General features: G+C 45.7%; 2 protein-coding genes across 3 annotated transcripts in view; one reads left to right on the top strand and one right to left on the bottom strand.

Moving 5' to 3' along the window:
- Positions 1–2,106: 2,106 nt before the first annotated feature.
- THAP11 (THAP domain containing 11) lies at positions 2,107–3,272 on the bottom strand. The gene has a single exon (XM_077457988.1). The coding sequence runs from the start codon at positions 3,270–3,272 to the stop codon at positions 2,415–2,417; it is 858 nt and encodes a 285-aa protein (XP_077314114.1). The 3' UTR covers positions 2,107–2,414.
- A 74-nt stretch (positions 3,273–3,346) lies between these two features.
- CENPT (centromere protein T) overlaps positions 3,347–26,908 on the top strand; it is a 561,799-nt gene continuing 538,237 nt past the window's right edge. For both annotated transcript variants that reach the window (XR_013263258.1, XM_077457969.1), the window contains exon 1: positions 3,347–3,500. The gene's annotated coding sequence lies outside the window, so the exon portion shown is untranslated. The remainder of the gene's footprint in view (positions 3,501–26,908) is intronic.

The raw sequence follows: 26,908 nt of genomic DNA, 5'->3' as shown, positions 1-26,908 counted from the left end.
TAAGTGACACATAATGGGCTACTATGCGATGCTTTGCAGGGAAATAAAGAGGAAGTAAAACCCACCAGGGTTTACTTCCTTCTTAAATGTACTCAGCTAAGCAAAGTTAAAAAAAAAAAAATGACTTTTGGAATAGGCTCCACTGAGTCTGTTTAAGCACAAAATTCTTAAAGTGGTTGGTTGTAAAGCCATTAAGTACAACTTTCTCAGTTTTGGATAAAGGGTAAAAGGGATTACACTGCTTGTCAGTTATTATTGCTGTCTGCGTTTCCTGTTAGGGAGATTCCTCCTCTATTTGTCCTGTTTACCATTATCATCAAATATAAAAGAATAGCTCAAATTTTAGGTTGTCCCCAGAAAAGTAATGGAGGGGAAATCTTCCAATGGGGACACTTGTTCTGGTGACCCCCCAAGAATTGTCCTTATTTTTCTGGGATTTCCTCTTGCTTTCTGTCTGGCTATGGGACAGGAAGTGAAGGGAAATCTCTGCAATCTGACAGGAGTTATAACCCTCTCTTGCGCTATACAAAATGAAAAGAAAAAAGTTTTGCCTATGTTCTACTTTAATGTTTTTCACCTCAATGCAATCTATGTATTAAGGTGAAAAACCTTCTGTGCTGCAGCACCACCCAGACCCCGCCCCCCACACTTTTCTTATTTGAGCCTGATCCAATCCAGCGATGTGCATGAGCACAGTGGTTCCAGACGCTGTCGCTCTCCGCACTGGACAGATTGATAGCAGCGGGAACCAATCAATCAAAAGCTGTGACCTGTAGTCTGTGTCAATAGACACAGCAGCAGGTCTCGAGAGCAAGCCTGCATTTGTGCCCCCATAGAAAACAGCTTACCATGGGGGCACTCGATGAAGAGGAGGAGCTTGGAGCGCCAACAGGGCACCCCAGAAGCACCTCTTGTTCCAGAGGTGCAACATGAAATTACAGGACAGAAGGCCTAATCCTTCCCTACTCTATTAAAAAATGAGGAACAAGAGATGGGCTGCCTCTGTGCCTCCCTATTACCCATCAAATAAGATGGCCTCAATGGCCAATACAAACATAGGAGACAGATCAGAGCACAATTCTGACATCTCTTTCCCCTAATTGAAGGGCAGGGAGTTCCAGGGTTCGGGGATGCCAGAACACTCTGAAAGTAATTTACATATGCCTTTACGCACAAAAAAGCATCTGCTCTAATGGCTTATGCCACTTTACCAGGCAAGTTGAGCCTACAGATTTGCATTATTTCTAGTGTATATATAAGTGCATAATAAAATGTTTGATAAATTATAAGTACCGTACTTACAAATATTTGATATTCTAAAACCTCAGCATTTTGAGCTCAACACACTGAGCACAATAAAATAAACATTCCCCAGAACACTATTTGTTACCCCAGCACTTGTAATTTACAACTTGCTGCTGGCTTCTCCATTTTCAGTGACGCTTCCCTTCACAAAAAAAGTTGACGGTGCACAGCGCAGTCTGGAGTCAGTTTGTTGTGGAGTGCTTTCCCATCCTAGGATATGTGGTTGTATATTTCTGTTGATGGATACTATGTAGGGAGACACAACTGTAGTACCTGCATGCCAGTGTGGCTTCATAGGATGCTGCAAGAGAAAAGTGCCACCCTGAAACAGAAAACCTGAGATGGCAATCATGTCATCAGCTTGCACTGGAACACAGGAAATATTAAAAAATAAAGAAGCTTCATAGTAGGTGATTAAACCAGCTGCTGAAAGTGAGGGTTTAATATCACTTTCATGAAACCTGTCCTGAGAGAAACACGGAGGCTACCCTTGCTGATCACTCCTTAAAATGTTAGTTACCTGTCCTTCTTGATGATATAATGTACTTTATGAGTCACTGACCTGGAACAAGTATGAGGATCACTAGCTCCAGTGTTAGCCACTGAACACTTTTTCTGTGTTAGTGACTCAAAAAGAATTGAAAACCATTGGATCAGAATAACAACAATCATCTTCAAAAGGCATACCGTATTCAGTAAAAGATTTTCTTTTTAACATTTATTTTCTACAAATTTTGGCAGAGCACACCAAAGTTGACATCAACAGCTTGCCATGAAATCGTTTTAAATGAAAAGTAAACCTAAAGTACAAACACCTTTTATTTGAAACAGCTTTACAGAATATACACGTGAAAACGTTTCAAAAATGAAACAAAAATGAAAAAAATGGGGATTCTGCAATACCATTGATAAGGAAAGTTTGAATCCTCGCTGCTAACACCTCCCATACAATCGGATCGTACGAGTCTTTGAAACAAGGTCACATTCATCGAGTACATTATATGATATCTTCTTGTGATAAAAAAAGAATTCCTGTCTGTGCTAGAAAACCAGGTGCTTTAGCTGGCGATTGCTTTTTTTAAGGACTGTCACAAAAAAATGTTGCCAACTTAAGTTTTTTTCTTAGCAGCATTTAAAACTTTATCTTTCTGTCGAATTTCCTCCCTCAGTTTTACCTCTGTGATTCGTAAATGTCTGATACTTGACTTCATCTCTTTCATTTTTACCTCCATAAGGGCTATAATGTCCCGCTGTTCATTGAGCTTTCTCAGAAGCTCCTCTGTGGTGGTGCTGGAGGACATGGAATACGAATGGTCAGCGAACTGCGGAGATGGGTAATATTCGGGCATGGGATAAGTTTCTTCTCCCACCACTACCACTTGAAGTTGCTGATGAGAAGTAGCTGGAGAAAAAGCGGATCCTCCTTCAGAATCCAGCTTTACAGTGAGATTCACTGGGTTTGATTCTGCATGGATTGGTCCTCCAACTTGGGACCTTCCTATGGCAGGAGGAGACACGTCTACACCGCTCATATCTGCCCCCATGCCAGGTGATGTACCTATTAGCATCATCTCAGCACCGCTGGCTGTCAGCTCCAGCACCTCCTGCTCCTGTCCTGGCAGTGACGTCACCAGGACCGCTGTGGAGTAATTGGGCTGATGTCTCTTGTTGGTTTTGTCTCCCGGGCTGCCCCTGCGAGGTCTCTTCTCGTTTACTCCCCGAAGAGGAAATATTGTCGGCACTCTGATGCTGTACGACTTGCGCCCACCATGGAAGTGAAGGCTGCACACCCGGTGTCCGTTGGTGGGCTGAAAAGTATTAAAGCAGCCTGTCACTCCAGCCCGAGACACGTTCTTCAGCCACAGGTGTCGCAGCTCCGGATCTTTGGGGAACGTATAAAAGTGCAGACCTTTGTCTCGATGGGAATTGCTATAGCAACCCGGAACACAGCAGGTGAAGCCAGGCATCACTGCAACTGCAGGACCGTTCACAGATGTACGAGGGACCCAGTAAGACGTACAACGGAAACTACATATCCCAGAACACCATCAACTTCCGGTGCGAGAGAGGCGTTCTTACAAATGACGTCATATACGACAGTCTCCAGCGCACCTGTTATCGCGAGATTAGGTTACCACCAGCGCGGGATCGTGCCTATTTGAAAAGGGATATATTTTAGCGGAGTTCGATAACAGGTACAGGACATTTAATGTTGTTGTTGTGGTGTAATGTATAGTAAACTGCACGGTATGTTATGTCGGCTTTTTACATATCAATTTAACTGATAGTTTCAGCTTTAAAATCACCATTTCTGGGTATCTGGCTACAAGTTTATGTGAGGGCGATTTTTTTTTTTTTTATTGTCTTTTTCAATAGCATACAATATTACCCACACAGGGGCAGAACTTCTGATGTGGCAACATCATAGAACATAAACAACCTGTCACTGATGCAGCAACAGACCACACCAGGACAGATTGTACATTATAAACAACTTCACTTATCTATACCCCAATGTGGGGAGAGGTTTAAAGTGGCTGTATAGTCTTATTTTTTTTTTACCTACAGGTAAGCCTTATTAAAGGCTTACCTGTAGGTAAAAGTTATAAAAAAAAAAGATCTCCCAAACCTGTACGGTTTAGAAGATATTCCTCTCGCAATGCGCTGCTGACCGCAGCGGCGCATGCGCACGGGATTCTCGGCTGAAAGTCCTGCAGACGCCGGACCCTGCTGGAAAGAAATTTCCCGTGCGCATGCTCGGGAGTGACGATATTGCGGCTCTGGCCACTCGCAGCGCCGGAGCCACGATACCCGGAAGACACGCCAAGGGAACATGTCAGCTCCCTCGTCGTGGATCGGGTGAGATGTCGGGGCCTTGTTCTAAGGTAAGTATTTCATAATGAGCTAGTATGTGGCGCATACTAGCTCATTATGCCTTTTCCCTTGCAGGTCAGAAAAAAAAAAAAAAAACGTCAGCAGGTTTACTCCCGCTTTAATTCACGAGTATCTGTGCTCAATATTCTGACAGGATGAGGTGACATGAGGGTAATTGGGTCAGTATAGTAACATACTTTAGCCATAATGTTAATCTAGGGGTTGGTTACTACATCGGTTGCTGTGGTACAATCTTCTAACCAACAGGTCCATACCTTTTCAAATTTGTGTGGGCAACTCCTGCCCGAGTAGGTGGCTTTGTAAAGAGGCAAACTGGTGTTCACTAGGTTTTTCCAGAATTTGACAGAGGGGGGAGATGGTGGTTTCCAGTTCATCGTGATGGCCTTGCGTGCATAATACAATAACCGGTATATGATTATTTTCCTAGCTCTGAACATTGACATTTGTTCCACCAGTCCCAAGAGACAATGTTTAGGGTCATAAGGGACACTAGTCCTAGTGATCTTGGTGATCACTTGGTGAACCTCTTTCCAGTAGTGTACAAGTCCAGAAAATGTGAAAGAAATTCCCCGGCTGGTATGAGCAGCGCCAAAACGCCGGAGAATACGCCTGCGACATCTAATGCAGCCTGTGAGGCGTGTAGTGAGCCCTGTGTAAAATTTTGTATTGGACCAGTTTGTCCCTGGCTGAGACCAGAGGAGAGAATGGAAAACCCCAAATCTCCCTCTAATCATCCTCGTTCAGCCCCGGTATGTCCTCCACCCATTTCCTGTGGAGGGAGGACAGCTCGGGGACGGCAGCAACCAGCAGGGACCCATAGACCTGAGACGTGGGCTTCTGCAGATCCTTCACCCGAAGGGTAGATTCAAGCTCCGAATATTCCAGTATAATTGGTCGGCCAAAGAACTGACACCTGTAAGCATGAGCGATTTGGAGATACTTGAAATGAGCCCATGCAGATACATTAAACTTGGTACACAATACTTGAAAGGGAGTGAGTTCTCCTTTGGTGATAACATGCTCAAGGGTCAGTATTCTATATTTGGCCCAGGCCCGTGGATCTGGGATGGTATTAAACTGCGGTAGGTTAGGATTCAGCCACAGGGGGGTGTGAGGAGACCAGAAGTTTGGCTGTGGTGCCCTCAGCGCCTCTCCCACCCTCCACGCCTGCATAGTGGTGCACATAGAAGGGGTGAGGCAGTGAGGTATTTTTGGCCCCCTGAATAGCAACCCCTTCAAGGCCTCCAGAGACCTCACTACAGCCGCCTTCAGCACTGTCACTGCATTGGTCAGTGGCCAGGAAATATTTGTGGCAATCCAGAAGAGCCAAACCCCCCGCTGTCCACAGCCCTGGTCAGACTTCAATATTTGAATCTTGGTGATTTTAGACCCCCAAATAAATGAGAGAAAAAGTTGTTTAAGAGAGTTAAAGAAGGTTTTGGTCAGCCATTGTGGGGAATTTCTAAAGATGTATGTAAATTTGGGGAGGACTTTCATTTTAAGAAGATTTATGCACCCAATGAGGGAAAGGGGAAGATTGCTCCATGCTTTCAGTTTAGACTTGATTCCTACCAGGACAGGCTCAAGATTGAGCTGGGAAAAATCCCCGCTTTCTCTTGAGATGACGACACCTAGATAGGTAAATTTATCAACCCATTGAAGCGGTATAGAGGAGGGTGAGGAGGACCTGGCCCCCTCATCCACCAGAAAGAGCTGAGACGTTTGCCAATTCACTCTCAGCCCAGTAAAGGTGGAAAAGACATCCATGACTCCAAGCGCGCCCTGCAGAGAGTCACCAGCGTCATTCAAAAATGGCAATGGATCATCCGCGTAAAGAGCCACCCTCTCCTCCAGCCAGCCCACCCTAAGACTACAGACTCTGGCCGAGCTCCTGAGGGTTTCAGCAATAGGTTCCATGGCCAGGGCGAACAAAGCCGGAAGAGAGGGCATCCTTGTCTGGTGCCCCTCTGCAGGGGGAACAAAGGAGACAGGGAGCCATTCAGTTTTATACATGCCAGGGGACCGGTGTACAGTGTGTGTATCTAGTAGAGCTGCGCGATTAATCGTTATAAAATCTCGATTCTCTTCTCTGACGATCTCTCCCACTGAGAGTAGGCGATTCTTTCATATAAACAAGTGGGGAGATTATCTGCTCACTCAGCTATCAAAATAAAGCATCCCGGCAATCTGCCAAGTTTAGAACTTGCATGAAACATTGTAACTAACTTCTTAGATCAAAGGCATAGAACTTCTTGTGTAAACAAATAATCTGGGCAGTCTGCCAAGCTTTCAACCACGTGTAAATGCAGGAAGTTTAACCACTTAAAGTCTAAAAAAATTTCTGACACTTCTTAAAGTGGTTGTAAACCCTTACAAACCACTTTGACCTACAGGTAAGCCTAGATTAAGGCTTACCTGTAGGTCCAAGCAATATCTCCTAAACCTATATGGTTTAGGAGATATTTGCCTGAATACGGGCACCCCTGTCTACGGCGCATGCGCCGTAGACAGCGGCGCGCAGGCGCACTGAGCGCGGCATTTCCAAGAATGGAGCTGCCGCGCGTGTCGACTCCCGTGCGCATGCGCGGGAGTGACGTCATCGCGGCTTCGCCGAATGACAGCGGCGGAGCTGCGAGACGCCACCAGCAAGATGGATGCGGCGGACTACAGGGGACAGCGGCGACTTCGCTGGCTCCTGTGTCAGGTAAGTGACACATAATGGGCTACTAGGCGATGCATAGTAGTCCATTATGCTTTGCCTTTGCAGGGAATGAAAGAGGAAGTAAACCCATCAGGGTTTACTTCCTCTTTAAGTTAAAATCAATATTTTTTGCTAGAAAATTACTTGGTACACCCAAACAATAATAATAAAAAATAAATAAAAATAATATATATATATATATATATATATATATATATATATATATATAATTTTAGCAGAGGCCCTAGGGAATAAAATGGCAATTTCTGCAATATTTTATGTCACACTGTGTTTGCCCAGCAGTCTTTCAAATGCAATTGTTTGGGAAAAAATACACTTCAATAATTAAAAAAAAAAAACAGTAAAGTTAGCTAATTTTTTTTTTTTTGTTTTAATGTGAAAGATGATGTTACGCTGCGAGAATCGTGAGAGAATTGTGATCTATCTTCTAAGCAAAAAAAATGGTGATTCTCATTTTAGCCAGGATCGTGCAGCTCTAGTATCTAGGCAATCAATTTCGGTGGGAAACCCATATGTCTAAGCAGCTCCCACAGATGCACCCATTCCACCGTATCAAACGCCTTCTCCATATCAAGGGTGGCAATGGTCCTAGTGCCTTGATTAGTGTGGGTAGCATGAATATTAGAAAACGGTCTACGTATGTTGATGTCTGTGGACCTACCTGGCATAAAGCCTGATTGATCAGAGTCAATCAGAGATTTTATTACTTTGAGTCTAATGGTTAATATTTTTAGGTCACAACTTGAAGTGCTATCGGCCTGTAGGAGGCGCACAACTTAGGATCCTTATTAGGCTTTGGAATGAGAACGATATGAGCCTCTCTAATAGAGGACGCTAAGGACACCGTTTGGAGACAGGCTTGAAACATCTGAGCTAACCTGGGGGCAAGTAGTTCTGCGTGGGCTCTATAATATTCTATGGGAAGTCCATCCGGCCCCAGGGTCTTAATTGCTGGGAAAGATCTGATGACCATTATGACCTCTTCTGGTGTGATCTCGGAGGCAAGGAGTTGTCTCCGCATCAGAGAGCCACCCCAGTGCTAGCGTGTCCAACATGGAGGTCATAGGTGTAGGGTCAAATCTATCAGGGAGTGAGGAAACATACAGAGAGGTATAAAACTACGTGAAGGCAGACAGAATATCCTCCTGAGTGGTGACCAATACTCCCTCTGCCGTAAGGATTTCTGATATAACCACTAAGGTCCTGTCCTGCTGCGCTAACATCGCTAGTAATTTGCTGTTCTTGTCTCCGTGCTCAAAATATTTCTGTCCGCTATTTTGTATACCAAGCCTGGTGGTGTCTGAAACATGGAGATGCAGTTCTCGTCTAAGCGATGAAAGGTGCTCGAAGTTGGGGACCGTTGCAGAGGCCTTATATTTATTTAAAGCCTCATCAACTTTGTGTTGTAGGTCAGAGACCTTATCCCCAAGTTGCGCCTTGACTGCCGCCACGGCCGAGATATACTGACCCCCTGCTGTGAGCTTTGGAAGCATCCCATACCATCTCCAGGGAGGCTGACCTCGCACAGTGGACCCAGTAATCCTGCAGGGAGGGAGGGACCCTGTCCTGGACTGTCTCATTGTTGATCCAATGGGGTTGCAACCTCCAGAGGCTTTGCTCCTCGACTTGGTAGTCCTAATGGTGAGTTTAAGAGGATGATGGTCAGAGAGGCCAGAAGGAAGGGAATAGGCCTCCTGGATGTTGGCCAGGAGGGCAGCATTGACAGCCTAAATCAATTCGGGAGGATGTTTTAAATGTGGAGGAGAAGCAGGAGTACGTTCTATCCTGGGGGTGAAGCCACCACCATGCCTCTTGGAACTCTGTTGTCTGAGCCCACGTACCAAGATCAGGATTGAAAGTAGATTGTCCCGTGACCTACATAGACCTTCCCCACAGCGTGGCATTAAAATCTCCCATGAACTGGACACGCCGGGCAGCGCGGGGCCAGCCTTTCGTATAGTGCGTACAGAACGTGCATTTGGCTCGGCGGAGGCAATTAGACCTTCACAATTGCACATTTTTGGTTATAAATGCTCATTACCACCATAGCAGATTTCCCCTGGGGATCCAGATGAACCTCGTGAATTGCACATGGAACTCGTTTACTGATCAGTATAGATACCCCTCGAGAATACGAGGAGTAGGTCGCACGAAGCGCCCGCTGCACCCAGGGTTTTTTCAGAGCCAGAACCTTACTACCAGTTAAGTGTGTCTCCTGTAACAACACTATGTGGGGGTTATGCAGTTTTAAGTGTTGGAACAACAGTGAGTGTTTGTATCTGGAGTTAAGCCCCCTGACGTTCCACGACAGAATGGTCAGCGACTCAGCATCTGATGGGACCATCATGGAACACCAGGGGGAAACAAAACAAAAGCAGGATGCTCCTATCCAAACAGTAGGTGTAAATAGACCCAAATTTGGCACAGCGCCTTGAGGCGATTCAGTTCGCATTGTGCGCTATACAAGTATTTCATTCATATATAGTCAACAGTATTTGAGCAGCACAGTACATATTAATTTCTTCAAAGCAGAGAAACCTCTCCCCCCAGAACACATAACACCCTACCCAAACATCCTTAACACCAAGTTCAAAGACCAAAAAAATAGGCCAGAGAACTATACAAACCGATGCAGGGTTTCGTCCCATAACTAGAAAAAACAGAGTCTTTAGGACCCTTAGACGTTAGGCCATAGGGCCGGAGGTGGGTAGAGCCTTTCCCGAAACAGTCTGTCTTGAGAGGGAGGGGAATCCAAAACGTGAGAAGGGGAAATGGGGCACCTCTGAGCAAAGGTGGGGTGATTCAGTGGTTGTCGCTGGAGCTCCTCAGGCAGGAATGATCGGCAGACCAGCCAACAAGAGAAGACAAAAAACAGTCAATATGGACAAAAGTGGGATGCAATAGGTAGGAAGGGATTGGGGACAGAGAGTAACTTTATTTATCAGGAGGCAGTCCTTTTGAAAAAGAAAGGGATACTTGGCTACTCCCCACTGGCTGTAGTCGGTCATTATTTCCTCAGCCTTGTATGATCAACGGGTATCCAGCCACGCCGCTGCGGCCTCTGGTGTGTCAAAGAAACGATTGTTATCGCCATCAGTGATCCGTAGCCTGCTGGGGTACAAAAGGCTGAACCGAATTCCTTTTTCTTTGAGTCGGCGTCTCACATCAGTAAAGGATTTACGTTGTTGCTGTACTTCCTGAGAGAAGTCCGGGAAGAAGAGCAGTCTGGTATTCTCATATTTAATTTCAGGCATGGCACGAGCCGCCGCCAAGATGCGATCTCGATCATGGTAATTCAACAGCTGCAACAGGAAAGTGCGCGGAGGGAGCAGCGGGACCCTGTGGGCTCTTTCAACCACGAAGGTGGGTGGTACGTCCCCCAGCTTGAACAAGGTGGACAGCAACTGTTCAGTAAACTCGGCGGGTCTAGGGCCTAGGGTTTTCAGTATCTATTGCACGCTCCTAGATCACTTTCACCTGGATCTGCAGGGCCTTTACCTCCCTGGAGTCCGACCGGACCGCGTCCTTCACCTTGACAATGCGGGACCTGAATTTGTCCATATCCTGGCGGATAAGCCCGACATCCACTGTCGGGAAGTTGATCTTTGCTGTCGGGGTTTCCTTGCAGGATTCAATGGCTTCTAAAATCTCCACTTCTGTGGGAGCCACCACCTCCCCCGACTCCGCAACCACCTGCGCACCAGTCACCATTTTAGCCGTGGACTGTCTTGTAGACAAGCCAGCCGCTACAGGACGCTGGTACAGGAGCAAAGTTCCTTTTTTGGGGATAGCAGGCAGGCTCCAGAGTTCTGGTAGCAGGATGAGAGATGGTGAGCTTCCTATACAGGACCAGGGCCCCCAGCAGAGCACAGCTTCAGTAAGGGTGGATGCACAGGGAAGACGAAGCAATATCGCTGGGGCACAGATGGTGGCACAGGAAGAGGAGTGTGGCATCTCTGGGGCCTCAGGAGGGCAGTATAGTAATGTTGCTCCTAGGGACAGCCGGTACAGACTTGTGTGGATTTTCTGCCGCTTCCGTGGATCACGGCACCCAAGCCTGAGGATGGCGGAGGTAAGGCAGGCCTCAAGATGGAGGCAGGTCCCCAGTGCAGATGCCGTCCGGGGCCGAGCAGTGAGGATTTGGAGGCTCCCAAGCGCTGGCGGTAATAGGATGGCCGCGGATTGGCAGGCCTCAGTATGGCGGTAAGCCGCAAGGCGCCCGGAGCCGGCCTCCTGTGGATGTCCCAATGCCGTTTCAGGCCCCCTCACCCTCCAGCCCCACACAGGGATGGCCGATGTGGATGGATGTCAATTCACCGCGGCACGTGAGCCAAGGGATGCCAGAGGCAAGTTAGGCCCCAAGATGGTGGCAGGTCCCCGAACCGTGGAGCCGGCCACGGCCCTATGGAGATGCAAGCGGCACGTCGAGCTCCACAATACTGGCCAGGGCTGGTGCAGATACTGTCCGGTGTCACCCAGGGAGAGTTTGGAGACTCTCCAGATGCTGGCAGTGGTAGGATGGCTGCAGATTGGATCAGGATGAACGGAGCTCCTCTGGAACACGTCTTGTTCCTTCTACATCCGGACACGCCCCCCATGTAAGGGCGATTTTATAATGATGTACACTAATCAGATATAACACTATGACCACTGACCTTACCTGTCAGTGAATAACAATGATTATCTGCTTACAATGGCATCTGAAAGTGATTATATTAGAGAGCAGTGGTGTCACTAGGGTTGGTGTCACCTGGTGTGTCAAAACGTGGTGTCCACACCCCCCCATCCTGCCCAGCGACCTGCAGGCAGCGCATGGTCACCGGGCGCACCCCCCAAACAGCCCCAGTAAATCATAGTATAGGACAAGTGGGGGTCGCATAGTGCGCATTAGGGTGGTATAGGTCAGGACTGTGCAGTAACTTACAGAATCATTCCTGCAGGTGAAGATGTGGGCGGGGCTGCTGAGTCCTTGCCTCTATCCCCTTGATCTGCAGGATCAGCCATAGTGAAGGAGTCTGTGAGAGGAGTGCAGGAGGCAGCCACACCCTCAGCTCTGCCCACCAACTCCAGCCCTGGGACTGATATTGGAGATCCCTGAGGGGCAGAGTGACAGCTTAATCTGATGGGGGAGTGTTATAGGCAGCCTCGCTCCCTCACACAGCTTGCAATATAATACAGTGTGTAGCGGCGGCCCCAGTGTCACCTTCTGCAGCCCGCACCCCCATAGCAACGCCACTGTTGGGGAGTAAAAATGAGCATGTTGTCCCTGGCTAAGACATGGGGGGAGGGGCTAGGAGTACCAGTGGATCAGGGTTGCTCTGGGCCAAACTATTGCCCATCGCAGGTAAGTAGCACGTGTGGTTTTTTTTTTTGTTTTTTTTTTTTTATTTATTTTTTGTTTACCACTTGAAGACCAGGCATTTTGTGGCACTTTTTGTTTTACATTTTTGCTAGAAAATTACAGTAAAACCTTGGTTTGATAGTAACTTGGCTTGAGAGCTTTTACCAGACGAGCAACTCCTCTTTTTTTTTTTTTTTTTTCTCATAAATTGACTTGATATACAAGTAGCGTCATGTCACAACTGAGTATAAAATAGGTGCTAAATATCGTACCTTAATTAAATGTAACTATATTGCTACACTTGGAGGCACCTCTTTTGTCTTTATACTATGTAACTCCTGCTGGATTTTGCTTCTAATCCCTTTGTGGATGGCCATTTTATGGTTACACAACCTGGTCACATTGCTATAATCAAAGTGGTCCTGTGGGTGGAGCAACCAACCATGTGTATGTTGCCATGAATGGGCGCCAGGAAAGGTAAGTATTCAGTTTTCCATTTGACCCCAAATCCCTCCATTGCCCTTGAAAGCATACAAAAAAAACAAGATCGGCATTTTTGATTACTTTTGATTTTTCAAAAAAAATGGCGCCATTAAAATGCCAGTTAATTAGAAGTGATGCCATGTCAGTGCTTTCGTGTTAACATATCAGCATTTCCAACTAGCCGACGAATGTGTCGGCTAGTCATCATCTAACATAGTGAAGTGTAATACTTTTTATATAAAAAAACGAACGTATACATACATATAACATACAAAATGAATGAAATCAATGTAATAATTACAGTGATGGAAGAAAGTATTTGATCCCCTGCTGATTTTGTACATTTGTCCACTGACAAAAAAAATTATCAGTCCATAATTTTAATGGTAGGTTTATTTTAACAGTGAGAGACAAAATAACAACAAATATCAAGAAAAATGCATTCAAAAAAGTTAAAAATTGATTTGCATTTTAATGAGTGAAATAAGTATTTGACTCCTTTGCAAAACATGACTTGGTGGCAAAACCCTTGTTGGCAATCAGGGGTCAGATATTTGCTTTAGTTTGACATCAGGTTTGCATACATCTCTGACAGGATTTTGTCCCACTCCTCTTTGCAGATCCTCTCCAAGTTATTAAGGTTTCGAGGCTGACATTTGGTAACCTGAACTTTTAGCTCCCTCCACGTATTTGTAATGGGATTAAGGTCTGGAGACTGGCTAGGCCAGGCCACGCCAGGACCTTAATGTGTTTCTTCTTGAGCCACTCATTTGTTGCCTTGGCCATGTGTCATGCTTAAATACCCATCCATGACCCATTTTCAATGCCTGGCTGAGGGAAGGAGGTTCTCACCCAAGATTTGACGGTACTAGGCCCTGTTAATTGTCCCTTTTTGATGCAGTGAAGTTGTCCCCTTAGCAGAAAAACACCCCCAAAGCATAATGTTTCCACCTCCATGTTTGACGGTGGGGATGGTGTTCTTGGGGTAATAAGCAGCCTCCCTCTTCCTCCAAACGCAGCAAGTTGAGTTGATGCCAAAGAGCTAGATTTTAGTCTCATCTGACAAAAAAAACTTTCATCCAGTTCTCCTTTGACTCCTTCAGATGTCCATTAACAAACTTCAGAGGGGGCTGTGCATGTGCTTTCTTGAGCAGGGGGACCTTGCGCGTGCTGCAAGATTTCAGTTCTTCATGGCATAGTGTGTTACCAATTATCTTCTTGGTCCCAGCTGCCTTGAGATCATTGACCAGGTTCTCCTGTGTAGTTCTGGGCTGATTCCTCACCATTCTCATGATCATTGAAAGTCCACAAAGTGAGATCTTGCATGGAGCCCCAGACCGAGGGAGATTGACAGTTTTATTTTGTGTTTCTTCCATTTGCGAATAATCGCACCAATTGTTTTCATCCTCTTGCCAAGCTGCTTGGCGATGGTCTTGTAGCCCATTCCAGCCTTTCTTGTCCTTGGTCAGTTCTTTCGTCTTGGCCATGCGTCGTGGAGCGCTTGGTATCTTATTGCTTCTGTGGACAGGTGTCTTTTTTTTTATACAGGTAACAAGCTGCAATTAGTAGCACTCCCTTTTAAGGCCATGCATCTTATCTCAGCTCTTTACCTGTATGAAGACACCTGGGAGGCAGAAAGCTTGCTGATTGATTGGGGGGGGGGGGGGGGGGGGTCAAATATTTATGTCACTCATTAAAATACAAATCAATTTATAACTTTTTTGAAATGTGTTTTTCTGGCTGTTTTTTTTGTTCTGCCACTCACGGTTAAAACTACCATTTAAAATTATAGGCTGATTATACCCATTCCCCCCTGCAGGTTTTGTTTCGGGGGGGGGATGTCTACCGGGAGAAGGAAGAGATATGCCCCTTTACTGCTCCAACACAGGCGGATATGGGGTATTGCACAGAAGATGCTGGGGGCGGATTGGGTGCACTCCCATACACCACTGTGGTGCAACTCCCAGCTGAGGGAGCTCCAGGAGCTGCCGGGTGCGGGTCTCTGGGCCTCCAAGGGGGTGGTATACCTGCATCAGGTCATCACCCCGGTGGGTGTATGTAGTTTCCGGGCACTGCAGAGAGAGTTCGAGCTCCCCGCACATATGATGTTTCGTTTTGCACAGCTGTCCCATGCCCTGCGGGCTCAATTCGGGGAGGGATTCCCAGATCCACAGGAACTATCAGTAGTGGGTGTCATAGTCGGAGAGGAGCCCACGAAACTAATATCGACTCTATACAACCTCCTCAGAAGACGTGCTGTGGCTAGACTTACAGAGGTAGCGAGATGCAGGTGGGAGGAGGATGTAGGCCCGATTGCGGGGGAAGAATGGGAGGAGATTATGGATAGGGTTAAGCAGGTTTCCCCTAGGGTAACGGACAGGCTGACCCAATTGTATATCCTACACAAATCTTATCTTACGCCTGCCAGGATTCGTAGATACAAGCCCTCCCTGGAGCCGGGGTGTCCGCGCTGTGGGACTCTCCCATGTTCCTTTTTCCATTTGATGTGGTCCTGCCCGGACATCCAGGCCTTCTGGCTGCAGGTGGTCCATTTCCTGCATGACCGCATGGGCTCCCCCCTCCAGGTGGACCCTAAAGTTTGCTTGTTGGGTCTGGAGCTGGGTGCCCCGGTGGGTCCCTCCAGTTTAACTTTTACTCAGGAAACATTGTTTAATGCGAGGAAGTTAATTGCCAAATTGTGGATGAGGCCCGAAGCCCCGACATTCAGGGCTTGGGTAGCTGAGGTTAATTCTACCTTACCGCTGAAAAAAGTCATCTATGTACACAGGGGATGCCCAGATAAATTTAATAAGATTTGGGATCGTTGGCTTAATGACCCAGATACTTGTGGGACTTAGTTTTAAGGTTGAACTGGAACTTTCCTGGATGTGCTGTGTAAGCGATGTGTTTTCATGTGCTAACGGGTTCCTCATCCTGTTACTATATTTACTCTACTATACTACTACAGTGCTTACGTGTGTATAATTGACACTGTTTTCATGGATCTGATTTGGGTTTCTTGATGTGATGGAGCTGCTTCTGACTGTTATTTCTCTTGGCTGCCGAGTGTACCAATTGCTGTAACTCTTTTATGTTTGGTTTTTCTCCCGATGTACTGTGCCATTAACAATAAACTCGTTTTACAAAAAAAAAATTATAGGCTGATTATTTTTGTCAGTGGGCAAACATACAAAATCAGCAGGGGATCAAATGCGTTTTTTTTTCCCCTCACTGTAGTCCAGCACCCAGTGCCCGTGTGTCAACACAAAGATCTCCAAATCTTCTTGTGATAAATGCTCATCCACCACCAGATGAAATGCCTGCTCACCTCCCCAGAGATAGATCAAATGCTCCTCACTACTATCTGACTGGCCTTAATTTCTTTCAGTAGAGACCTCCCCACACTTTGTATATCGAGTTCATCTTTTTTTTGTAAATTCCACCACATATTACATGGAACAAAAGGGCAACACCATAGTACTCTCCATTTAATCGGTGCAGCAGAAAAAACGATCAAAAACAGCGCATCAAAGGGACTAGTAGATTGATGTGGAAAAGACTTTAAAATGTCATTTATTAAATGTAAACAATGAACACAGACATCTGATCCCTGCAGGATCTAAAACACATAAAAAACACCAATCATAAAACGGACAGATGTTTTGATAATGAAAAGCTCCTCAGATCTCTCAATTATAACTTTGGAAAGGTGAAAACCAAAGACCAATGTGCACAGCTATCGAATGCCTAATGAATGCAATCAATCATCTGAAAGAACCCAGAGCGTTGTATGAAAAGTCAGTGTAAACGAATGGAACAACGTTCCTAGGGACACTCACTTCATAGGTGTTCAATGGGCTGCAGAGCTGATGAGTCCAGTCTGATAACCGAGGGGGAGGTGTTTATTTCAGCTCCATCTGAAGCGTTCGGCTTGGAGGCAGAGGTGTAATGCTGCACGCTGGGTGGTAAGGATCAAGCTTAGTCACCAGATGATATCAGCTGTACACATAGGCAGCTTAGAGAACGCTGCACTGCTTGCAGCGCCGCTTGTCCGAGCGGCTGTGGATCACATGAGAGGCTTGTCACGTGGAAGGCTGTGAAGGGGAAGGTTGCTATGCCGACTCTCCTGCTTACATGTTTCGCGCTCCTGCGCTTTGTCAGAGCTTTGACAAAGCGCAGGAGCGCGAAACATGTAAGCAGGAGAGTCGGCATAGCAACCTTCCCCTTCACAGCCTTCCACGTGACAAGCCTCTCATGTGAAAGTATTGCAGAGACCGCCATTTTATTCTCTAGGGTGTTCGGAAAAAAAACAATATATCATGTTTGGGGGTTCTAAGTAATTTTCGAGCAAAAAAACAGTTTTAAACATGTAAACACCTAAATCTCAAAACGAGGCTGGTCCTTAAAGAGGAAGTAAAGCCTGATGGGTTTACTTCCTCTTTGATTCCCTGCAAAGGTAAAGCATAATGTGTCACTTACCTGACACAGGAGCCAGCGAAGTCACCGCTGTGCCCTGTAGTCCGGAGCATCCATCTTGGTGGGTCTCGCTGCTCCGGCGCTGTCATTTGTCGGAGCCGCGATGACGTCACTCCCGTGCATGCGCACGGGAGCCGCATCTCACGGCATATCGCCGTTAACAGCGGTGCCTGTCTTTCGGCAAATATCTATTAAAAACCTTGTAGGTTTAGGAGATATTTCTTGGACCTACAGGTAAGCCTTAATCTAGGCTTACACCTGTAGGTCAAAGTGGTTTGTAAGGGTTTACAACCACATTAAGTGGTTAAAAACAGCACAGCTTTTTTATTTTTTCCATGTGGTGTGGGGTTTTCTCCATTCCAGAAACAAAGGAATTTCTTTGATTAGTGTAAACCCAGCCTTAGGCTGTGGGGAACCAAGACTTTGGTCACATGGCTCCAAAAATGATTCAGTTATACTCAAGTATCTAAGAAAATTACCTCCCCTCCAATGATGATTTTTAATTTTTTTTCCACTCTTTCCACCCCTCAAAATCTCAGACCCCTAGGGGGCCTTATTATGGACCTCTTTAACATTATGCTCTTCTTTTTTTTTTTTTTTTTATTCCACCCTTAATCTGATGTTATTCATGTGCTCCCGTATTCTCATTGATGGGGGATCTAGGGGTTCTTCCAATATATTGGAGAGAACACGGACCTTCTAGCATTTAACTTCTTTTTTGGAGGTGCATAAAATACAATCCTTAATGTTCTATTTAAGACCTGTAGCTGTGGCTATAAAATCTTTTGTTCTATTCCTACAAACCCCTGGGGTCGTGCACGCCAAACACTTCCCACATGGGTAAAAACCCACTAATTGGGGAAATAATATACCATTCTGTTTTCTAGGTGGCTCTATTACTTCTTGAGCCAGTCTATTTCTCAAATTCTGGGATTTTTTATAGATAAATTGGTCGTGATGATAAAATTGTCTCTCGATATATCCCAGTCTCCTCATAGAGCTGCACAATGAATCATAAAGGAATACTCCCACGCTATCACTGAAGGTGAAAGGAACTATATCAAACAAAACAACTGTTGCAAACCCCAATAGGTGAATCCGTGACCAAAGTAATGTGTATGTGAATGGTGCTGCTGCAGTTGTAGAACTAAAATTGAACCTATGTAACACAAGTAAAGCGGCAAACGAAATGGTAATACTAAAACTGTGCACAAGATGGCAGTAGAAACAGAACATCAAATAGAAAACCTTCCAAAGTGAAACTGCAAAACAAAGTTATCCAATGCAATTGTAAATCTCGTGCAACAAAACAAACAGTGATCAATCAGTGCTCATAAAATAAGCATCAACATGTCAATACATGTAGTGGAAGTATTGTAAAGTCTCCAGAATAATCCTGAGATAAGGAGTGAAAGGGGGTGCTCCAATTTTAACCGTGCAATCTATGCAGAAAGTGCCAGGTGTCTCTCTTCTTTTTATGCAGTGACACCCCTGTGAATGGCCTCTCACCTTACTACTGTAAGGTAACAGTATGGGGAAAACAGCCGATGGTTCAGATATCCTCTGTATGTCCTTGCATAGATAGCTGATAACTTCTTTATCTTTGGGGGTCCTCCTCCAATTAATCCAAGCAACAGTGTTGGGTGGTGGATGGTGGCTCCTCTGTACTGAACTTCCACACTTGCCCTAAAAGAGATACAATAGGAAGAATGGGAATGCCCAAATAGTAGTATGTCATATCATTTTCTCAAATCGCTTTTCAGGACAACCTTGGAGAGAGGGTAGCTCCACCTTCTTCTCAGGAAACGCATGCAGTCTTTTAAACCCCTTACTCTTCCAATGGCCTCGGTTATGCTTTCCTCCATGGTGAAAGCATGTGCCTGGAACCAGGAAGCTGCACTTTCTCCATGGTTGAGGAGTATCAGGCTTACCTTTTTTGTTTTATGTCTTTGAGTGACCAGCCAGCAACCCCCCAGGGGTGGGGGTTATTCTGGTGTCCCCCGTTTCTCCATAGTAGGCGTGTGTCATTGTGCCGGGTTCCGCTTGTTAAATTGGCCCCGGAGATGGCTCTGGTAGTCGGGCGGAGGTCGCTGCAGGTCAGCGGCATTTCCTGCTTCTCGGTTCCGGGTAGCGACTGGCGAGAGCGTAATTTACGGTGACGTGGCTTCCTGAGGGGGTGTGGCACTATTATTTCCGAGCGCCTGGAATGCAGAGACTAGGGGGCGGGTCAGATGCCTGGCGCTTCCATTTCTGGCCATCGCTGATTATACGGCGACTTGGAAAATTTAAAAAAACTGAGTTTTTTTGTTCATGCTGCTGTTTTCCCTCTACAACATGGATGAGAGCAAAACGGCCATGGCGGATGCACCAGTCAAGCCCAGGTAAGAGGGGTACAGCGGTGCCTTTTTTCTGAACCTTATGGGCTTTGTTTGTGGTTGCGTGGTGTTCCTCCCTGACAGGAGCCTGTGGCTGCAGGGTCAGAGGTTACTTCTCTTGGACCCTGCAGCATGGACTGGGTGCCTCAAGCTTTCTGCTTTCGGTGTTCTGTCTCTGCTCTGGCTTGGTGGTGGCTTTACTAGTGTGGGACACTAGGTTTAGTTAAAACGGTTTGTCATTACAGGAAAAAGTGTTAGGAATAGCTTAACATGTTAATCCACCAAGCCAGAGGAAATGTCCTTCTTGCAAGAACCCCCTTAGCCCTTGTACACACGATCGGAGATTCCGACAACCAAATCCGTCTGAGTTATTCCGACGAATTCATTCCGGACGAGGTCCGGAAGTGATGTTGCATACACACGGTCAGACCAAGTTGTCGGAATTTGCGGTTGCCAATAACGCGGTGACGTAAGGCGTGTACGGCGGGCCTACAAAAGGGAAGTTCAGCACCACGTCCGGCACCCTTTGGGCTCCTGCTGATCTCGTGTTAGTAGAAGTTTGAGAGACGCTTTTCAGATTTGTGATTCAGATCGCTACTGCTCTTCGGTTTGTGCTTGTCTTTGCGTATCTGATAATCAGTGCGTGCAGTCATTAAAGCGGGATTCCACCCTAAAGTGGAACCTCCGCTGATCGGAACCCCCCCCCCCTCCGTTGTCACAATTGACACCTTTCAGGGGGGAGGGGGGTGGAGATACCTGTCAAAGACAGGTATTTTCACCCACTTCCGGGCATAGACTCCCACGGGAGTCTACGCCATTTCCTGCCTTGCCGCGCTGTCTGCTGGGACACACACGGGTCCCAGTGACAGCGCGGAGATTTCCTATTGATTTCCTATCTGACGAGCCGACCATTTTGAAACCATGTTTCGTCTACGTACTCGTCGTAGAGTTTGTGCTGTGCAGGGGCTTCATGTTGGGGTTTTACTTTGACACAAGCCCGGTCCATGAACAGGGAGGGGAGGCATTTGTGGACCAAGAATTGGTTGCACCAGCGTGACCAGTTCTCGCACATGCCTTTGCTCCGTGAGATCCGGGAGAATAATCCTGATGATTTCAGGAATTATCTCCGGATGATGGACCCCGTTTTTTACCATCTGCTGGCTTTGCTGACCCCTTATATCACCAGGCAGGATACTTGCATGCGGCAAGCCATCACGCCAGAGCAGAGGCTCATCGACACGTTGCGCTACTTGGCGACAGGGAGAATCCTTCAGGACCTCAAGTTCTCCACAGGCATCTCCCCCCCCAGGCTCTGGGGATCATTATTCCAGAGACCTGTTCTGCCATCATTCAGGTCCTGCAGAAGGACTATATGAAGGTAAGTTTTATCCTTTAACATCACATTCTATGTATTTCATGATTGCTAATGTCTTGCATTTCTTTTTTCATTCCCTAATTACCATCATTGCAATATGCTCTAATTCATATACTCTACCCCTTTGTCCTCAGGCATATGGTGATGACTCTCATAAGGGGACCTTATACTTTAGGCTTTAAATACTCTGTTCCCAAAATGTTAGACTAATTTTTACCAAAAATGTTGGTGTCTAATCTGCTTGCAATGTTGATTTGTCAAATTACAAATTTTTGGTCTTGTTTCACTCCACAGTGTCCTTCAACGCTACAGGAATGGCAGATTGTGACCTCCCACTTTGCCAGTCGTTGGGACTTTACCAATTGTGGAGGAGCAATAGATGGGAAGCATGTCCGCATTGTCCCACCACCCAACTTGGGGTCGTAGTATTATAATAAGGGGTTTCATAGTATCGTGATGTTGGCGGTGGTGTCTGTGACATATGAGTTTTTGTATGTGGACGGATGTCGGATGGTGGAGTCTTCGGACGGACGGAGTTCTACTGGCATCTCCAGAGTGGCAGTCTGGGCTTGCCACCCCCAGAGGAGAATCAGGAAGGACTCCTGTTTGTCTTCGTCGCGGATGAGGCGTTTGCCCTGGCAAACCATATGATGTGGCCTTTCCTGATGAGGACCCTCACCCCAGACCAGAGGATTTTTAATTTCCGCCTGTCCAGAGCCCGAAGAGTGGTGGAGAACACTTTTGGTATACTGGCCAGCCGGTTTCCACCTTTTTCTAACGCCTATTCACATGGCGGAATACAAACTCAATCATATAGTGCTGGCGTGCTGTGTTCTGCACAATTTTCTTAAAGTTTCTGCAAACTATGTGGTCTCAGTTGGCCAACAAGAAGCAGACTTGCTTGAAAATGATGATAACCTCACGGGCCTTGAACCTGCTCATCCTGGCTTGCCCCCCCAAAGCGCCCGTGAGGTTAGAACCCAATACATCGACTACTTTGTGGGTAGGGGGGCCATTGAAATGCCAGACAATGTCTGAGAGGCTTTTTCCCAATACATTTTTCTTTGAAACTCCTTCATTTACTGCTTGGCTTGGTTTTAGGTGTCTCCTAGGTATATTTATGTTTTTTCAAGTTGTGCCTTTTTCACCAACAGTGCAAACCCAATTTCTGAGTGAGATGAGGGGACAGTCTCTTCTTCAGATAATCTTATTATGTTGTGGGTCTGCTACACACACACACACACACCTTGTTTTTGGTAACTAATGTATGTAGCGCATTACTGACCAAAATCGTGCTCATTTTCAGCACCATGGCAGGAAAATGGCATTATTGTCCAAATTTACACATCACTGTGGGTGTTTTTTACTAAAGGCACATACACTATGCATCACAAGTGCACTGCAAAAGTGCACCTGAAACTGCACTTGGAGTGCAAAATGGAGTTTCCTTTAGTAAATAACACCCATTCTCACCACAAACTAAAATTTTACTCCAAATACATTTTTGGCGCAATGAAAAAGGAAGCCACACATTGTTGATAATTTAACTTTTTAATCCAAGCACAGTCACATGTGGGTTTTAGAAAAGGTTTTTTACAACAAACCAAGAAATTGTGTTTATCAAAAACCAGTATTTTTTGTGTAAACAGGCATGTATCAAAGCGTAAAATACAGAACACAGCAACTTACAAAGTTCAACTTTGAAAAGTGAAGACAATATCAGACATGAGTATGTACAAACTGGGCTGATATTGCCTTCATCACATGGGGTATCCAAATTTGGAAGATGCACACAGTGTGTCAACGTGTGCTATCTCCCATCATGGGGGATCAATGTACATGCTTTGGGGCTGCAACCCCTTCATCTCAGCCACTTTCCACAACGCGTACATTGATCCTCCATGATGGGAGATAGCGCATGTTTACACACTCTGTGCATCTTCCAAATTTGGAATTTCTAAAAATACAAAAGTTGTGTTTTTAAAATAGCAAAACTAAAACCCTAGCTAGTTTGTGGTGTTTCACACTCTCCCCAAAACATCAATGATGTTCTTCATTTTATTTTTAACATCATTGATGTTTTGCTGTATATTTTCCAAATCCCGATTGCACCCCATTATCTCCTCAATCAGGATCTGGGCACTTTCACTAGTAAAACAGGAATTTTCTTCCACATCACCTTCAAAACAAAGCAAAAAAACACACCATGTAATAAAAATATGGTGGCATACATTGATGAGCTTACCGGAAGCTGTGTTCTCCGACACTCACCTGTTGTGGTGACAATTTGCCCAACCTCAACGATCTCTCCTTCCTCCTCCTCCTGCGCCTCTGTTTCTGGTTTTCGAATTTGCCCTTATTTGGGAGGGGTTTGGTCCCTGGTGTCCTCATACTTGCCGAGTCTTCTCTCCCCTATATAAGAATGGGGAAAAAAATAATAATTGGCACACAGAGGGCAGAAATAGGAATATGAAACATTACTTGGAAGTGTTGTACAATTGTGTTTTTTGGCCGAGTTCCAAGGTGAGAACATTATTGTGGACACTTTGTTAAGCTGGAATACTTCCTTGCAGAACAATGTTTCTTACGAACGAATGAAACCATGAACTTGAAAGTGGCCATTTTAAAATGCACAACATGAAATCAAAGCACATGGAGCAGTATGCAAGCAAGAATAATCATATGAACACACAACTACTTACTTTTTTTAAGAACACGCTTGATCCTTCTGTACTGCTCGTGCTCCCTCAGTTTCAGGTCTGACCAGCATTTTCTCTGTTGATCCTTGGATCGGCGTACCCCAAAATTCTTCTGAAGACTCTTCACAACTTTAGTCATGATCTTGGCCTTTCTGATATTTGGGTTTGGGTAAGGTCCATACTTCCCATCGTAGTCGGTCCTGTTCAATATGTTGACCATCTCCAACATCTCTCCAAAAGACATATTTGAGGCCTTAAATTTTCTCTTCCTGGATCGGGACGTTTCAGGCTCCGGGCTTTCCTCACCCTTCTCCTCGTTGGTGGAACTGTGATTGCGCACCTGTGTTCTCTCCGCCATGTGCTCTCCCCACTACGCCAAAAGCGAAGGGGCGGGGATTAGTCTAGAAAGAACGTCAGGGGCGGGCGGAGTTTCACGCATGCGCACGGTATATAAAACGCAACACGCGTGTGTCGTACGTACGAACTGAGGCGTGGACGCGACGATCGTGCAAACGAAGGTAAAATTTTGAACTTGGTGCATCACTAGACTGCTTCTATCTAGGCCGATGTTGGGACAAGATTAGGAGGGTTTTTCATGGCATTATTAGTATTTTAGGGTTTGTCTTGTGTTGTGTCTTGCAGACAAGATGGATCCATTCCAAAACCCCAATTTTATGGGGCTATTCCTCCAACTGTACAAGGAGATGCCCTGCCTGTGGCAGATCAACAACCAGTTTTATTATGACCGAAGAAAGAGGAAGGCAGCGCTGGTGAAACTTCTTTCTTTGGTGCGGATCATGGTCCCCACGGCAGACATGGCCTATATGAATAGGAAAATTGGGGCCATGAAGATTGCATATCTCAGGGAGAGAAAGAGAAGCACCTGGAGTCCTTGAGATCAGGAGATCCAGATTACGTTTATTACCCCAGGATGGTTTACTTCCGTAGGCTGCATTTTATGGTAGACCAGGGGGTACCCAGGCCACCACTTGACCGTCTTCCTTCAAGGCATCCTTCACCCCCAGCTGAGGCTTCCAACGTCCATTCTGGGCCTTCCAGGCAGCAACATGTGGTGGGGCCCAGCTTGAGACAGGTATTGCATTGTTGAATATATTTCTTGTGGTACATTTAACGATGTTAACTAGATGTTCTTATTGATCAGTAAATTGTCATTTAACAAAGTGGTTTACATCTCAATAGACAGTAGTGACCAAAAATTATTGGGACGGGAATGAAAAATGCTGGGCTCAGAATGATAGTCTGTTCTATTTGGTAACATTCAATTTGCAAAAGTCAGGAGCTCACAATGGTGTGATTGATGATCAAAAAACTAAATCTATGTCCCCTTTTCATACACAGGAAGACCTCAGTCGGGGGTAGGCTGTGGCAAGTGGCAGCCAGGAGGTCGACCAACGCCCTCCTTCTCCTCCTGCCCCAACTACAGGAGCCCAGCCACAGCCTGGAAGGATGCCTGGTGGGAAGTGCCAAAGGAAGACGAGAGAGTGATGGCCTGGGTTCAGTCTGGTCTGCCAGAAGATGCAGCCTCTTGAAGAACCGCATCCTGGGGACATAAATGGCATCTGATTTTCCTGATCTCTAGGACTTCGGGACCAGACTTCTCTCCCTGAGATGTACTCCTCAGGCCACCAATTTTTCTTTTTCTAATTTGTTCATGTCTGCCCTGGGGGCCAAAGGCTGCACCAAAGTAACACGTTTCTCCAGCGTTGCCTTCCTCTTTTTATTTTATTGCAACCAAAATAAAGGTTGTTTTTTTTTGTTTGATGAAATACTTGCGTATGTGTTTTCCTTCAAAAAGGCTAGTTTATTTGTGAGCAGGCAGGTACATTTCCCCCAAAAAAGTGAAATGAATAACAAGGGGTACCAACACTAAACAACCTCCTGTAGATTAAAAAAGAAAATCTAAAATATATAATAATGTTGTTGTGGTAAGTTTACACACAACACACCCCAAAAAATGTAGAAATTAGCAAACTGTCAAAAAAGAGATGTTTAGGAAAAAACTAAAAATAAATGCATCCAAAAAAAAATCAAAAATTGTGTAGATGTGACGAAATCACTAATTGTATTGCCGAAATGGTTAAAAAAGAGTCAGGAAATCCGTTCGGGAGAAGTGTGTGTGTGTGACTATGAGCATCAAAAGAAGTTCCTTCTTGCAGCATTGTAAAGAACAAGAGAATGCGCTTCATGAAAGAATTTTTAACATTGCAGCGTGACAAATGTGCTATATCGATTACGAGCAGTAGTTTTACCTGAACAAGTGCTTCCGTGTCGGAATTTGAATGTGAGCATGCGTGGCACCTTGTCCGTCGGAGTAGGCTACACATGATCGGAGTATGTCCGATCGGAGCAGTTTGTCGGAAAATATTTCCAGCAAGTTGGAAAAGTCAGATATTCCGACAGAAACAGTCCGATGCATGCCACACACAGTCGGAATATCTGACAAAACGCTCCGATCGGACACATTCTGACGGAATCTCCGACCGTGTGTACAAGGGCTTAGAAACTCAAGGCAATGTGCAGAGCCTGTATTAAAGATCTGGTGGAGGAGGAAATGTCCCAACAATAGAAGGACCTATTCTCCTCCTGTAAAATATCTTAAGAACTCGCTGAGTTCCGTTGGCTCCAATTTTTGATGCAGAACCCAGCAGTTCAGGTTGAGCCCCAGAATCCACCACCTAGTCCAAAGGCTTCTTTATCCAGACCAGTGGAGACTGAGGACTCAGGTGATGAGGGGGGGAAGTACTCTTCTCTCACTCAGAGACTCGGACAATGAGAAAGAGGAAGACTATAGCAGAACCTCTCGGTACACACTATCCCTAGAGGAGGTTGATGACCTATTAAGAGCAATCTACACTACTCTTGTACCTTTTCCTCCTGGATTTCAACTGTCAGTTCATGACAAAATGTACCAGGGTATGGACGAAACAAAACACAGGGTGTTTCCAGTTCATAGGGTCCTATCGGAGTCGAGAGATAAAAATCCTTTTTTCTGTAATTCACCGACCGACACAGCTCCTCTCTTAGCCATTGGGTTGTTACGCCCACCTTTAGGAGAATACTAGGCATTACTTGTTATGTAACACACAGAATTTTCCAGTTCCAGGTCTCCCGGGTAACAACCCTCCAGCATGCCATGCAGTCATCAGTTTTATTTTGCCTAGTGAAGGAGAAGGACCTAGGAACCCTGACGGCCCATCGGTCTGTCCTTCTTTTTTT

The sequence above is a fragment of the Lithobates pipiens genome, unplaced genomic scaffold (assembly GCF_037356315.1).
Source record: "Lithobates pipiens isolate NorthernLeopardFrog02 unplaced genomic scaffold, aLitPip1_a1.2 Scaffold_10, whole genome shotgun sequence".
Taxonomy (NCBI): Eukaryota; Metazoa; Chordata; class Amphibia; order Anura; family Ranidae; genus Lithobates; species Lithobates pipiens.
The sequence above is the reverse complement of the archived record's forward strand: the minus strand, read 5'-3'. Positions and strand labels throughout refer to the sequence as shown.